This window comes from Hydractinia symbiolongicarpus, chromosome 2 (genome assembly GCF_029227915.1).
Source record: "Hydractinia symbiolongicarpus strain clone_291-10 chromosome 2, HSymV2.1, whole genome shotgun sequence".
NCBI lineage: Eukaryota > Metazoa > Cnidaria > Hydrozoa > Anthoathecata > Hydractiniidae > Hydractinia > Hydractinia symbiolongicarpus.
The window spans coordinates 15,879,793-15,897,206 of NC_079876.1; the positions used below are offsets into that span (position 1 = coordinate 15,879,793).

A 17,414-nucleotide genomic window follows, 5' to 3' on the forward strand; every position below is an offset into this window, starting at 1 on the left:
AGAATATTGTAAAGCAACATGCGTAATGTGATGAGATTTAAGGATTGTTTCAACAACGTATGTATCTATAATAATACAGAGAGTGTGTGCGTCTGTGAAAGGCGAAGTGGATGCGTTCATATCCCTTTGCTGTATAGTACAGTCCAGATGTAAGCATACGCGTACGCTAAACTTGCAAAAATAATTGCTTTGTGTTAAAAGCATAAGCATAGCAAGAAACATTGTTTAAAAACAATACTCTGCGCGAGAAAAAATTAAACATGAAGGCCATTGAATTTTTATTTTTTTTAACAACAAAACTAATTATAGTAACACGATTTTAATCTCGATATATTTAAAAACACAAGCTCTTTTAAAAAACAACAAATCCAATGATCTAAATATTTAAAAAAAGCTAATGCTGCTTTTAGAACTTTTAGTAATATTTCTTTATCGTCGAAACGTATTTTTTAACATGGCAAACTTTTAAAAGTTCTTTCTATAAAAAACAACGTTTAGCAACGCAAACGGAAAAACCCTACGTTCGGGACTTTTTCTTTCGCGATAAGATTTCGAAAACAAATTAAATTTTTATACCGAAGAAAGAAAAAATCTAAAAATATAACTTGACGTTTTATAGTATCAACCTACATTTTATTGTTAAAAACATTGTCTTTGTTTTTTCTAGCACACAACAGCTCTATCTCTTAAAAGATTTAAACAATGCATCTCGCTGTCTATTTATTTTCGCGCAAATCTTTTATTTTATAAAACTATCAAGCAATGGCTAGCCGTGTTACATTGATAGAGTTGATAACATTTTAAATACTTAAAACACTATCTAACAAAGCTATCCTATCGCCATTCTTCGTTCTATAACTTTCTAAAAAATCATTTCTATCGCTGCTCTTCATTATTAAACTTTTAAAATGTGATATAACGAAGCTTTTCCATCGTCGTCCTTCGTTCTTAAACTTTTAAAATGCGATTTAAAAAACATTTCTATCGCCGCTTTTCGTTTTTAAACTTTTAAAATGTGATCTAAAAAAAACATTTCTATCGCCGTTTTTCATTTTTAAACTTTTAAAATGCGGTCTAAAAAAAACATTTCTATCGCCGTTTTTCATTTTTAAACTTTTAAAATGCGGTCTAAAAAAACATTCTAAAACACGATATAAAATAGCTTTTCTATCAAAATTAAAGTTTCAATCTTTGTTAAAATATAATAATTTCTATTGCTTAAAAGCTTTATTTAACCCGCGCAACCAACAATGCCTTCCCGCTAGTTTATTTAGTTTCCACACAAAACTTTTGTTTAATAAAAATAGTAAACAATGGCTCTTCGTGTCACATTGACAGAGTTGATTACATTTGCAATTTTGCTATTGGGAATAGTTTTGTTAACACTATTTAACAATAGTTACGCGCAGTTATAATAAGCCATTTTTTCTTCAATAATCTTTTGTTTATTACGCGCAAGTTAATGACTTACAAGACTCGCAAGATAATTAATAAGAACAAAAGACAAACAACTACCGCCTCCGAGAAAAAGGTGTGAAACTTGAGCGTCTGCATACGCTTACATCTGGACTGTACTGTAGGCGAAAAACTTATGTCTCAGGCGATTACTAATAAGAATCAATTGGTGGTGGAGTTTACTTGTGTTGAACCAATCTTGCTGGTGAAATCATTGTATTTATAATAGTGGTATATATTGTGTTGTGTGTAAATCAATTGGGTATATTTGGTGTTGTGTTATTAGGAGAACTGTGAAGATAACCTACAGGAGAACTGTGAAGATAACCTACAGGTTAGTCATACACATATTGCGATTTTAACAAATGGTAGCAGAGGAATAAAATTGCAAAGTATCATAGAGAAATGTCAAAAAGTTGGGTACCCCCACCATCATTGAATACAGAGTCCAGTTACAAAGACTGAAAAAAAGAAGTTCAAATATGGCAAGCACTTACAGAACTAAAGGCGGAAAAACAAGGGCCAGCTATATTCATGGGTTTGAAAGGAAAAGCCAAAGAAGCAGTATTAGAATTGGAAATTGAACAAACCAGTGCCACAACTGGGGTAAAAGCTATTACTGACAGATTGGACAAAATTTACTTAAAGGATGAAAAGCAAACTGCGTACCTGGCTTATGAAACCTTTGAAAAATTTAAACGACCCTCTGAGATGAGCATGAATGATTACCTTATAGAGTTTGAACGATTATATCACAAAATCCAAGTTCACCGTATGGAACTTCCTGATGGAGTTTTGGCATACCGAGTTTTACAAAGCGCTAATCTTACACCAGAGCAGCAACAGTTGGCTAGAGCAACTATAAATGAATTACGCTATGATTCAATGGTATTACAGTTAAAGAAAATATTTGGTGATACTGTGGCTTCATCTGTGTCAAATGATGCTGTAAAGATAGAGGCTGTTTTACAGGCAAGCGCAGATTCTACGGAGCAGAATTACTTCACCAAAAGAGGTGGATATCAGCGTTCAAGGTTTAAAAAAGGAAGGGCTGCAGCACTAAATCAAAAATATGGATGGAGGAAAACCAGATCCAGTAACAGAGTAATGAATCCGCCTGATGAATTTAGAAATATTATAAAGTGCAATATTTGTCAATCCATTTATCACTGGGCTCTGAATTGTCCCCATTCTTATGAGAATCAGGAGTCTGAAGATGTAAAAAAGGAAGAGAGTCGTTCAAAAGTTACATTTTTTTCTAAAATTAAAGAAAGTGAAATGCAATCCCTTGTTGGTGAAACTTTGTCATGTGCAGTTTTAGACTGTGGTTGTACCAAAACAGTCTGCGGTAAGAATTGGTACCAATGTTTCATTAATAATATTGATAGTGAAGAGTATCCAGGTGGAACAAGATTTAAATTTGGAGATAGCGAGGCAGTTTGTTCCATAAAACGAGTAATCTTACCTGTAATCATTGGTTCAAAAGAGGTTAATCTAGAAACAGAAGTTGTACCCAATGAAATACCTTTGCTTTTAAGTCAAACATCTATGAGAAAAGCAGATGCAGTTTTAGATTTTAGCAACGATACTGTTAAAATGTTTGGAGAATGCCATCCTTTAAAATTTACCACCACAGGTCACTGTTGCATACTTTTAAACAACAACAGAATAGACTTAGATGAAAAGAATTATGACCATTTGCTTCCTCAAGTTGCCTTTGTATGCGCAAGTGAAAAATCCAAAAAAAATCGTCAAACTTCATCGTCAGTTCTGTCATCCAAGTGCTGAGAAATTAAAATCTCTTATTAAAGCATTAAATTCCTTTTTAGAGGACCGAAGTGAAATCATGAAATTAATTGATAATGTCTCACACTCTTGTAAAGTGTGCCTTAAGTATAGAAAACCAAGACCACGTCCTATTGTTGGCTTACCAATGTCGTTTGAATTCAATCAGTGTGTGGCTTTAGATTTAGTGCAACTTTCACAATCATTGTGGTTTATTCATATCATAGATACTTTCACAAGATTTTCATCTTCAAAGTTAACAAAGACAAAAGATAAAGATGTGATAACAGACATTATCTTTGAAATTTGGTTAGCAAGATTTGGTCAACCAAGAAAGTTTCTGGCTGACAATGGAGGAGAATTTATCAATAAAGTGTATGAAGAAATGACACAACAGCAGCCGAAAGTCCTTGGTCGAATGGGCTATGTGAGCGACACAATGGTATCATTAAGGAAATGCTGAGTAAGATTATAGAGGATACGAAATGTACACCTAATCGAGCACTTTTCTGGGCTATTAGTGCCAAGAATTCTTTATCAAACAACAATGGATTTTTACCAAACCAGCTTGTTTTTGGTAAAAACTATGACTATCCCTGCATCCTCACTGATCAGTTACCAGCCTTGAATGATACAATTTCAAGTAAGACTGTGGCCCATAACCTTGCTGTGATGCATGCATCACGAAGAGCATTCATAGCAGCAGAATCTTCTGAAAGAATACGCAGAGCATTGCGGCATAATGTCCAGTGTTACAATAATGTGCAGTATGTAACTGGAGATAAAGTCTTTTATAAAAGAAAAGACAGCGAAAAATGGCATGGACCAGGCACGGTAATTGGACAAGAAAATAAACAAGTACTTGTCAAGCATGGTGGAAGTTATGTGAGAGTCCACATTTGTCGGTTGCAAAAGGTAAATCAAGTAGTACATTCACAGAAACCATCACAAGACTCTGAAAAAGAGCCCAGAAGTAACAAGTATGCAGTTGGACAACTGTGTTTCACCGGAAGACGAAATTTTTGACATAGTTGATCTTGAAAGTAATACTACGGAAGTACCAGTAACAGAAGCACCAGTAACTGAGGATGCGGCCATTGATAATTCACAAACCAATGGGACACCAATAGAGGAAACATCTAATGAAACATCAAAAAGTGAAACCACAGTCAATGAAAAAAAAGGCAATACCTCTATATTTCAAGGAATGCCAAAGTTGAAAACCAGAATCATCTATAAGCTAACTCCAGACAGTGAGTGGATTAAAGGATTAGTTCACAGCAGAGCAAGTAAAGTGAGTAGAAAAGGAAAGGAAGGCAGGCAATATGACAGCTGTTTAAATGTGCAAAATGAAAACACAGGTGAAATTAATTGGTTAGATTTCAAAAGATGTGTGAGTGAATGGCAACCGGTTGTTGAAGCCAATGACACTGAAGAAGTATTATTAGCGATAAAACCAACTATTGAAGACGAGGTCTTGAATGCGAAATTTAAAGAATTAACCAACTGGCAAGACAACAATGTTTTCTCCACTGTTGAAGACAGAAGTCAATCTACAATATCCACAAGATGGGTAATCACAACAAAAAATATAGAGGGCAACAAAATTGTCAAAGCTCGTTTGGTCATAAGAGGTTTTGATGAACAGGAGGTTCAAAATCTGACTAAAGACTCCCCAACGTTTTCAAAAGAAAGTCTGCGAATTGTACTCACAATGTTAGCAACTAACGAATGGGAATGCCACACCTTAGATGTCAAAACAGCATTTCTTCAAGGTAACCCGATTGATAGAGAAGTAATTATAAAGGCCCCAAAAGAAGCAAACGTAATAGGGGTTCTTTGGAAATTGAATAAAGTAGTATATGGCCTTGCTGATGCTTCAAGAGCTTGGTATTTACGAGTAAAGGAACAGTTAATTGGTTTGGGAATAAAAATGTCTTTATTTGATGAGGCTTTATTTTATTGGGTTCAAGATGACTCTTGTCAAGGATTGATCGTAATACATGTTGATGATTTTCTTTGGGGAGGATCAGAAGATTTTCAAGTAAAAGTCATTGCATCCATTAGAAAAATACTTCGGGTTGGGTCAGAGAATTGCAGTAATTTTAAATATGTTGGAGTCAACATATTGAACAACAATTCAATAGTTCTATTGAGTATGACCAAAGCAAATGTGGCAAGCATGGAACAGGTTGAGATTCAAAGCACCAAAAACAAACATCAAGAACTCTCACATGAAGAGCAATCTAAGTTTCGATGTATTTGTGGCCAATTAAATTGGGTATCTTCTCAATCAAGGCCAGATATTTCTTTTGATGTTTGTCAGTTAAGCACAAAGTTAAACCGTGCAAATGTTGATGATGTTATGAGAGCTAATAAATTGGTAAAGAAGTTGAAATTGGATCCTGATGTTTGCCTAAAATTTTGGAAGTTGAAACCTCCATTACAATTAATCTTGTACGCTGACGCCTCATTTGGAAATCTACATGACGGAAGCTCTCAAAGTGGAATTTTTGTTTTTCTTAAAGGTGTTGAGAACACCATGACACCTATCACATGGCAGTCAAAAAAGATTAAGAGAGTTGTGTGTAGCACACTTGCAGCAGAAACATTGGCACTTGTTAATGGTATTGATGCATGTATCTGGGTGAAAAATGTAATGATGGAAATTGTGAAGACAGATCTAGAAGGTATCTTGTGCTACACAGATAACAAATCTTTGTATGAAGCTGCATATTCAACAAAAGCTTTAGAAGATAAGCAATTAAGAGTTGACATGGCTTCTCTCAGACAGAGCATCAATCAAAAGGAAGTTATATTGAAGTGGATTCCCACCAAACATCAGTTAGCAGATGTGTTAACAAAGCAAGGAGCAAATAGCACACTTCTACTGAATGTGCTACAAAATGGTCATGATGAGTATTAGTGACCAATCAAATGTTGTGTTTTCAAAATGTTTTATTATAAGGTTTTTTTGAGTTTTATTTTTCAGAATTCATTGCTGAAACACCACTTAGCACTTGGCATCACACAACTAAGGACCCAAGAAAGAATAGTCTTCAGTAACTGTTAGATCAAGACTTGTATAGTAGAGGGCATTGGTGAAAAGTCAATTTCTCCCCAGGACCACTATACTAAGCGAGTAGGAGTCTCTATAAATTCCTCCCATAGCAGCATAAACTGAACAACGTGCAGAAAAGAAAATAGAGGGAGATTGTTAATCTTCCATTCTAGGCGATTACTAATAAGAATCAATTGGTGGTGGGGTTTACTTGTGTTGAACCAATCTTGCTTGTGAAATCATTGTGTTTATAATAGTGGTATATAGTGTGTTGTGTGTAAACCAATTGGGTATATTTTGTGTTGTGTTATTAGGAGAACTGTGAAGATAACCTACAGGTTAGTCATACACATATTGCGAGTTTAACAAAATTTTCTGACGTTACAGCGCGATGTCAATAACACTACTTTAACGTCAATATCTTATATTAAATTAAGCTATTACAGTGCACTTAAAAACTTTGCGGCCAAATAACTTGATGAGTTGGTGACGTCAATTCTTTTTACTGTGTGGGTAGCTAGGGACCACCTGGGATTAATTTGGGTAAGTTTACCAAACCCGGGTCCCCAAATCCGCTTCGGAATGGATGGGTTGATGACGTCATCAAAAAATCTTTTAACCTCAATATCTCTCAACCCTTTGTCAAAGATACATGATCCTATAAATTTTCTTGATCAGCGAAGATCTATACAATGAAGGCAACAGATATACAAATTTCTAAAGAAAATGTTTTTGTACTTTTGGTAGGGACTTTGCTGATGTCCACAAAATTTTTAAACCTTTGTATTTTCTTAACCATTCGTCAATAGCACATGATACAATACATTTTCCTCATCATTGTTTCAAGCTCTGCACATTACAGGAAACCCTGATCTTTTTAATTTATTGTGATGCAATTATTTTCTTTAAAAACCATGGTCTTGTAAGTATGTGAAAGAATTTCAGCTGTACTTTAGGTATTGTGACATCATTTCTGATCCTAATGACGTCATCAAATTAATTTGCTGATTGCTAAGGTAGAAGTGTTGCAAAAATTTCTTTTGCATTGAGAATTGCTCACACAGAATAATTTGTTTGATAGGGATGAATTTTAAATATAAGTATTTGTGATATATACCCCAACGCACTTCATGATTTTCGTTTTTATTAAAAGTTCTTTTAAAAAGCAGGAACCAGAATTCCTAAACCATCTTTTTGTACATACTGTGTTACAATGTTTGTTCTGTTTATGTGGAACTGTGTATCTTTTAAAATGGAGAAAACCATTTTTTTATTTAGTAGAAAATTAAAAAAAATGGCTGCTGTTACATCAAAAACTTTGAAATTGGCTAATGGTTATACTATCCCGGTTGTCGGTTTGGGCACTTGGCAAAGCAAACCAGGTGAAGTTCAAGCTGCTGTAGAAGCTGCTATAGATGCTGGCTACCGTCATATAGATTGTGCATATGTGTATGGCAACGAAAAAGAAATTGGTGAAGCATTGAAAAAGAAGATTGACGAGGTATAAAATTCCTTTTAACAAGAAAAATTAATTAAATTTTAATCAACACAATTTTTAAAACATGATCAAAGCTAAGTTTTAAATAATTGAAAACATTTTGATGCCACACCTGCATAACCACAATAATGCCCTTGCACCAGTAAAATGAAAATTAGTACTAAATGTTAGTTACCTTGAACAGAAAACAATTTCCCCAGTCAAATAATCCAAGTGAAAACAAACAATTAATTAACTCTCGATAAAACCACTATTAATATCATTAACACGACGATTAGCAATTAACAATGTTCTCCAATGTAACCATTAAACAATATCACTGGTATAACTCAAGCTCCTCCACAGCTATGATTTGTTATTACTTTAATTAGTTAATATCTTGTCTAAAGGGAAAAGTATCAATCTCCCTTCTTTTCTTCTTTTGGTTGATTGTAAATTCGTATCAATTGCATTCACAGTATCAGGCCATAGTCTCATGGTTAGCTATCTCCCGAAAATGAATGTCAATCTCAATGTCCCTTTTACAACAATCTATCAACGAGATGTCTATCAACGAAAATCAACGTCTTTTCAATAACAAATTTCTATGAGCAATTATAACATAAATTTGCAATCCCCTTTTTTTTTAACACAAACAATGGTGAAATGTCTATTTTTCACCATCAATGACCGATGTTAAATCCCCTGACTTGAGAACTTCCATCAGGGAAAAAGGAGATTCCCCTTTCTTTTTCAGCACATCGGCCATTTGATGTTTTCCATCGATCCATCGTAGGGTGACTTCATCGTTGTTGATCATCTGCCTTAAGGCATTTATTTCCACTCGGAGTTGTTTGTCTGATACTGCCTTGGTTGAACCAGCACATTCGAAGAGTGATCTACTATCAGTTAAACATACAACTTCAGGTTTTTCGGCTAAAGACTCTTCAATCATTTTAGCCAAGAAGAATGCTGTGTCAGCTCCATCTACAGAAGCTAGTGACTCCGCTGAAAGAGTTGAACGTACTACACGACGAACTTTATTTGAGCTCCAGGAAATTGGTGATGATTTTCCTGAACCATCAGTTAAGAAGGCGATATGACCACCTTGACTTTGACCTCCTTCGAGATTGTTGAAGCTGGCATCAGTGAAAACCTTGATGCTTAGGTTATTCAAGGTAAGTTTTGGCACAATAATGTGGCAATCTTGAGATTTCAAGAACTTTATCGTCTTATTGATGAGTTTAATATCAGCTAGAGTAGCTGTTGTTACTCTTGATGACACATCGCTTACGGTGAAGCTAATTTCTGGTCTTGACATACATGCCAACCAATTGAGCTTCCCAATTGATTGTCTCATTTTAGATCTTTCAACTTCATTGATTGGTTCATCCTTAGAGCATTTTATTCTCTCCATACTGAGAGTGATTGGCTCTAGCTCATTGATATAATCAGCTTGTTTGATGGTGATTGTTCCATCTTCATTTTGATCGAGGTCAATACCAATATATTTGAAGTGTCGCATATGTTCACTACTGGTCTTGAAGATACTCTTCAACTTTGATACCACATTAACGAAGGTAGAACTTCCTGCCCAAATCACGTCATCAATGAAACATACCAATATTCCGAAAATCAATGTATTTGAAGACCAGATGAATATTCCTTGATCTAGTTCAATAGGCTTTCCACCGAGTTGAATTAATTCACTTCGCAGTTTTAGGTACCAGCTACGACTTGCGTCAGCAAGACCATACACCGTTTTTAACAACTTCCAAAGGTTTTTAGTATTAGCCTCCTTCGGCGGCAGAACAATGACTTCTCTGTCAATCTTCTTTCCTTGAAGGAATGCTGTTTTGCTGAATGTCCAGAGAATTCAACATCCAATTTTTGGATGAAATTATCGTCAATGCTAATCTCAATCCTTCCTTAGAGCACGTTGGACTGTCTGTTTTAAAATTTTGGACTTCTTCAAAACCACGTGCCACAAGTCGTGCCTTAACTGAAGGTTGGCCATCAATAATCTTTGGTGTTACAACCCATCGTAGACTCATAGTTTCTTGTCCTTCATTAGGTATCTCGATGTAGACTGAATTGTTAATCCATGACTGTAGTTCTTTTGACTTTGCTGACAGTACTTCACTGCTGTTGGTGATCAGAGTGACTTCTGAAGGGTCATCATTGATTTCAATATCCTTGATGTTTGCAAAGTTTACCGCTCTCTTCATACCAGTTTCTGTTTCTACATTAAACCAGCCATCATGCTTGCCTCCAACTTTCTCTGCTCTTGATATGATTTTAGCCTTTTTCCATTCTCCACCATTGTCCTTATACTTTAGACAAAGATTCGGTCTTAATTTCGGCTTCTCCCTCGGCAGCATGCTATGTGCTTCAGCAGAAATTGGCTGTGTCTGATGAGCTGGTGCATCATTGTTTAAAGGCTCTGATTTTTCCGACGATTGATCTTCATTTTCTGATTTTTCAGACGAATGATCTTCATTTTCATTGCCAGATCCTGATTCTGATTCTGATTCTTGGAATCTAGGTGGTTGTTCCTCAGTGAAGGTGTTGCCCCTGCCTTTGTCGTTTTTTCTGATGAACCACAGCCGCCGTCGTGTACCAATTTTACACGACAAGGATGGACCCGAACGTAATAGCTTCCATGTTTGATCAAAATTTGTTGGCCGTCCTGAGCAAGCACAGTGCCAGGACCTTTCCATTCGTTGCTATCGTTCCGTTTATAGTAAACATTATCACCTGTAAGATATTTGGTTTCTCCTGAAGATCTAATGTTGTGAGATAGTGCCCTTCTGATTCTTTCTGAGTGCTCACTTGCAATAAATGCTTCTCGAGCCTTGTGAAGGGCTTCCAGATTCTCTCTCATTAACTGCGTTGCTGGTTTTCCTGACAAGGCTGGTGGTTTGTCATCCATTAGTGATGGTAGACGTGGATTCGTTCCAATTGCTAATTGATATGGTGTAAAACCGTGTGCATTATGTAGTGAATTCTTTGCATTTACACACCAATAAAGAGCAATATTCAAGCTGCAACTTGTATCATTGAGCACCTTGTCTAGCATGTTGGATAGTGTTTAGTTGTGTCTCTCAACAATACCATTTGACCAAGGGGATTCCGCGTCAGTTGTCTTAATTGTGATGCCAAATTGTTCTGCTAGATTGATGAGCTCTTCGTTAGCAAATTCACCGCTATTGTCGACTAAAAATTTATCACACGAGCCATAAACAGATATCCATGTCTTTAGTATTGCTTCAATAACAGTGGTCGGGTTTTTGTCCTTTATTATTGTTGCAGCAGATAGGCGAGTACAGAGATCGATTAGGTGAAGGATGATTTTCTTGTCGTAGAATTTTAGATCCATCGCAACGGTTTCAAGGAACTTAGATCCCATGGGTAATCCTACTACAGGGCGAGGTGGTGATCGTCGGTAGATTTGGCATGTTGTACATTCTTTATCAATTCTTTTTACTTCTGATATCAATTCTTTATTGTTGTTCCATGGTGGTCCTGCCTTATTGATCAATGACATGAGTTGATTGAGAGATGGGTGAGCAAACTGTCGGTGAAGTTTTTCAGCGATTACAGTCATGTTGTTGTCTTCCCTTGAGATAAAAACAAAATTGCATTCATAAGGTTTGTCGATTGATGCAATTACTTGACGCGGTCGAGTCAAAGGAATGGTATAATGTCCACTTGAGGTTGTGGCCAAGTAAACAGTTTCTCCCAATGCTTTTGCAGTGTCACTCTGGAAGTCAAGAATCATATCGGCCCTTTTCATAAACGATTTTGATAGTAACAGGGGTAGGACTTTTGGTATCACATCTGTATTTATTTTTACCTTTGTGTTGCCAATGATAGCAGGAATAGATGCTCTTCCACAAGCTTGGACTTGTTCACCGTCTCCGAAGCGATATAAACTTTTGCTATGGTGATGTTTTACTTCCCTCTTTTCTTCATCAGATAGAGAGCTTATGTATTGATCTAACCAAACATCCCCACAAACGGTTTTACTGGCACCGCAATCGAGTAGGCCACAATTCCATGTTTCTGATACTAGATGTTTGAGTTGACCTGGTTTATCGCTTTCGTTGAGAAGGACGATTTCATGAACCATGTATGTATCATTTTGCTTTTCCGGACAGTCTTGTTGCCAATGAAAAACACTTTCGCATATCGCACATCGAGATACACGACCATTCCTGTCAAGTGGGTTTTTAGTAGGTTTTCTTGTGCCATCTGCTTTGGGTCGAGAAGCATGTTTATCTTGGCGCCATGTATTCCCTTTTTTGTTGTATCTTGATGATGATGCAAATCTTTGATTTAGATTACGTTTGGTGTAATATATCCCTTCTTCATCTGATGATGATTGTTGACACTCGTCTGGGTATGCTTCATTAGCATAAAACGATGGTTCTGCTTTGATTTTGATGGAGGACATACTACTGTCTAAGTCACCATCAATTGATTCTTCGGCAAATACTTTTATCAATTTCTGTCTCACATCATCATAAACTAAGTTTGTTATTGTTGCTTTTATGAGTCTTTCATGAGAACTGTCAAGATTAGCAGCCTTTATTAATCTATAGGCTAGCAGGTCATCTGGGTAATTGATGTAAGCCTTTATCTTATAGTACCTCTTTTCAAACTCTGTTAAGAAATCTCGAATCTTCTTCTCTTTTGTTCGTTTATAAGTCTCAAATTTTTCAATTGCATCAAATTTTTCTGTCAGTTTATCCTTTGCATATATCTTATCGAGCCTCTTTAAGATATTCTTAACTCCGTCTTCAGATGATATTTGTTCAGATGGAAGTTCCAATGCAGCTTCCTGTGATTTCCCATCAAGAGTAAGTACAATGGACGGTCCTTGTTTCTTTTTATCTAGTGTTGTAAGCTCCGTCCAAATTCCAATTAATTTCTTCCAATCCTCATAGTTCTTACTTTGGGATAGCAGAGGAGGAGCTTTATTGTATGACACCGACGTTGCCATTTTTCTCTGCTACCATGAAAATTAGTACTAAATGTTAGTTACCTTGAACAGAAAACAATTTCTCCAGTCAAATAATCCAAGTGAAAACAAACAATTAATTAACTCTCGATAACACCACTATTAATATCATTAACACGACGATTAGCAATTAACAATGTTCTCCAATGTAACCATTAAACAATATCACTGGTATAACTCAAGCTCCTCCACAGCTATGATTTGTTATTACTTTAATTAGTTAATATCTTGTCTAAAGGGAAAAGTATCAAAAAAGTATCAAAACATTTTGATGCCACACCTGCATAACCACAATAATGCCCTTGCACCAGTAAAAATGTCTGTACCCATTTTAATACAGCTTTATATATGTACTCAATTGGATACATTGGAAAACAAAAATTTGTTATTTGCAAATATTGTACTTATTTTTAAAAAGTTATCCTCTGTAAATATTCATAAATAATAATAATAATGTACTTGCACCCATTATGCACTTTCTTATGTGCCTGTACTAGTATTTTTGTAAAACAAGCAATAACATAAATGTCTTACTTTAATGAGCTAAGAAATACAATTCTTTAAAATCTACACAAAAAAAGCCTTTTTATAAATTGTTTTTTTAAAGGGAGTTGACCGCAAAGAATTATTTATCACTTCCAAACTTTGGAATACAAAACATGCTGCTGCAGATGTTCGTCCAGCATTACTGCAAACCCTGAAAGACCTTCAACTTGATTATCTTGATCTATACCTTATTCATTGGCCAATTGCTTGGCAACCTGGAAATGTTGTCTTTCCTAGAGATGAATCTGGAGCATTGATATACTCCGACATTCATTACAAAGAAACATGGCCAGAAATGGAAAAAGCAGTAGATGATGGCTTAGTTCGCAGTATTGGTACGTTTACATTTATAACACACTTTACCTGTATTTCTAAAAAAGTTGTTGTAGCATTTTTGCCTTCCAAATTGTAATGTAACAAAAAATAAACATTTGAGAGAATTAAATGGATTATTTTTAATATCACATATTTTATGTGTATTTTGGGACCTACTTGAAACTTCCATAGCTTCTAGGGTGTTGGAAACATGGTTTAAATAAACACTTGGAGTGTAAAAAAAGTAACATGTTTGAATTACACTTTTTGACATAACCTATTTTTAACCATAACCTATTTTTATCACAAATTTCTCACAAATAAGTTAGCTAACGACTATGTATTGTTGTTAAACCAAATCCTGTCCTGTTGAAATAATAGCGTTGTCGGAAAAGTTGTAACGTTTTTAGTGGTTGATAATAATTTATCAGATTTCTATATAAGCACTTTTGTTGCAATGGCACATGTGTAAAGTGCCAGTTGCTAGAAAAGACTAGCAGAAGAAATAAGATAATTGGGTTATTGTCAATCAAATGCAAAAAGAAAAATTGCAGAGAAAGAGAAAGCTTGACCTCTTTAATTTTTCCTTTTAGAAATATAAATCGAAACTAAAAATATTTAAGTTGTGAACTTTTGTTATATGGAATATGAATAAATAATGTTCAGGTTAACTTCTTCCTTAACCTTATGCCTAAATTACATATTTTTATCCAGGTTTTTTTTTAATTCTAATATTTTATTCACTGGCTTTAACAAATTAAAAAGAAGAAGAAAAAGAATAATTGAACATTTAATATTATTGTTTAGAAGTAACTAAAAGTAAAAAAACATTGTATCCATCACAAAATAAACATTGATGCATTATCTGATAAAAATTGCAAAACAATTTTCCATATTTTGTTTTACTTATTCATGATCTTGGAAATATCTCATTGTTTTAGCACTCAAAACATTAAGCTTTATTTATTAACAAGATCAACAATAGTGTGTGCAATTTTTGATTGCACGTTTTGTGTATAGGAAATTGATAGTAACGATTGAAGTATTTTCCAATATCTCTGAAAAAATGATTTTATTTTTAATATTTTAGTTAAATTTGTGGTGTTCTTGTAACAATTATATACCTGTCATGAAAACAACTTGTTCAACCAAATTATGTTATAAAAATGCAGCTTTTCCATTTTTTCTTTCGAATGATAGAACATACCAAATGAATAATCATATTTTTGTGATGTGTATGGTAAAACATCTGAGTATCAGAAAATCATTTCAAATGTTAATCACTGTGGACTGCATCAAAAGAAAAAGAATGTCAAGGCACATTTTTTATTAAAAAAAACAGTAATTTTTTCTGCTATTGTTGCTACTTGAACAGGCTAGCTAATACTTTGTGGGTACCACTCATTTGCATGTCGCAAATTCATCAAATACTCCGACTTGCAATTGCTACTGCAATATCGTTTGGAGGTCTGGTGTGTTTTAGTATTTATTTGTTTTAAAAAAGCTGTGCGATTTATCTTTTTTTTTTCAATTCAATAATATATAATTGTCTCCCACATATTGGTAGGATTTCAATATTTCAATATTTTATTATCAACATGTATAATATATATAACAATTTGTTTAACTATACCACATTTAAATGTCTCTATTTTAGGATTGTCTAATTTTAACAGTCAGCAAATTGATGAAGTTGTTAATATGGCACGAATCCAGCCAACAATGTTACAAGTTGAAGTCCATCCTTACCTTGTTCAGAATGAGCTTATTAATCACTGCAAAAAACACAATATGTTAGGTAAGATCTAAATATAATCAACAATGGTTGCATTGTTGTTTAAAGGTCATATTAAGATCATGCCTTCTTCTGTTTTGCTTATTTTGCGATTAATAAAAGTTACAAAATAAATCACATAATAAATTAAAGTTATAGACTATTTGCGAGCATGACAACAAGTTTGCCAGCATGAAACTCCATGTGCAAAAAATCCTAATTCATGAAGCTCTTATGTCAAATAGTAAACATACAAAAAGCCAATAAAATAAGAAACCAAGAATGAAGTTCAAAAAGATATTTGTTAAATTTTGTAGTATAATTTTTATTCCTTTTTAGTAACTGCTTTTAGTCCACTTGGTTCACCTGATCGACCTTGGGCCAAACCTGGAGAGCCTTTACTTTTAGAAGATCCTAAGTTGATTGAGATTGGAAAGAAATACAAGAAATCACCTGCACAAGTTTGTATTCGATATCAAGTACAGCGAGGTCTGTCTGTGATACCAAAGAGTGCACAGCCAGAAAGAATTAAGCAAAATGCAGATGTAAGTACAATTCAGTATTATATGGTGTGATTAATGTGCATCCTAAATTAAGACCACGTTACAATAAATAAATATTTAAAAAAAATTTTGGTTTGTTATGTTTAGTTTTATTTCTTAGTTCTTTTATATCACTAAAATAACCGAACCAATATTCAGTTCTTCCTGCATGTCTTAAATATCTAAAATAAGCAGGCCAGTTAGAAACTATAAATGGCATCAGGCAACTCTTTGATTGATATTAATTAAAATTAACATTTAGAGAGCTTTTTTCGGGCATCTGAGACCAAAAAACGTCAAAATTGGTTGTTCGCTGGAAGTCTCTTACAAAGATTCCCAACTGAGATCTAACGAACTCAGATTATATATTTGTTTTGATTTGTCAGTTGTTTTAGTCATTATCCGCAGAAACGAAAGAACTTTCAAATTAAAATTCTTTCTTGCACAGGTGTTTGATTTTGAGCTCAGTGAAGAAGACATGAAGGTAATAGAGTCATTCAATAGACCTTGGAGAGCATGCAAGCCAATGATTGAGGTATGCTGTCAATTTCTTGTTGTTTTTTTTGGCCTGATTTTGTTTTGTTGTTGTTTTACCATACAGTGAAGCAACATTTCTGTAATAGAAGTCAGAAAATTATTTATTTGCAGTCATAAAAAGTAAAATGAGTTTTTCCCCTTTGTTCTCAGTTCATTTTCAGTATTTCTTAACTTTTTTGTAAATAGTTACCCTATTGTTAACCTAACGATGAAATGAGAGGGGGGGGGGGGGGGTGACCAAAAACCAATCACCATTACATTAAACCATTACAATTAACATTAAAGTTGTCTTTCTTTTTAGCGTGATGGTGTCATGGTTGAACGTGATGCTCACCATTCACTTTACCCGTTTAACATCCCTTATTAAAAAAAAATGTAGTGAGATATAGATAATTTTTAAAATTGTTGTTGTAACCAAATTTTTTACAAAGCCCATGTTAGTATAAAATTATAAAAACTTAGGATAACGTAAAAATGTTTAGCTTCGGAGAAAATTGTTGTGTTTCTTTTCTTTTCAAAGGTAGAAAGAAAAGTTTTTTATCAAGCAATGCTAAAAGATTGTGCTAACAAAAAAGCCTTTTAACTTTGTGCACTATAGCGGAAAATGCATTTGATAGGGTCAATTTTAGTGCTGCTGTTAAATTCCTCTTGCCTAACAAACCAATTTTTTTTCAAAGTGGAACCCAATGCTTTTGTTACTGTAAGTGTTTCTCTTAATGTAACATTTGATAATATGTCAGCAATATTTTGTAAGTATTTGGTATCAAATATTTTTTGTAGTATATCTGCCGTAGAAGAAGTAGAAGAAATATATCAATAAAGATATTTTTTCTCTGATTTGTATTTTTCTATAGCTAGCATTTTTTGTTGGTTGTTTATAAATTATTAGTGGTCTGGCT

General features: G+C 34.3%; 1 protein-coding gene across 1 annotated transcript; it reads left to right on the forward strand.

Moving 5' to 3' along the window:
- Positions 1-6,499: 6,499 nt before the first annotated feature.
- On the forward strand, positions 6,500-17,352 carry LOC130629652 (aldo-keto reductase family 1 member A1-like). The gene is made up of 7 exons (XM_057442932.1): positions 6,500-6,639; positions 7,580-7,802; positions 13,409-13,682; positions 15,320-15,460; positions 15,776-15,981; positions 16,427-16,513; positions 16,817-17,352. The coding sequence occupies exons 2-7, from the start codon at positions 7,596-7,598 to the stop codon at positions 16,880-16,882; spliced, it is 981 nt and encodes a 326-aa protein (XP_057298915.1). The 5' UTR covers positions 6,500-6,639; positions 7,580-7,595; the 3' UTR covers positions 16,883-17,352.
- Positions 17,353-17,414: the final 62 nt, after the last annotated feature.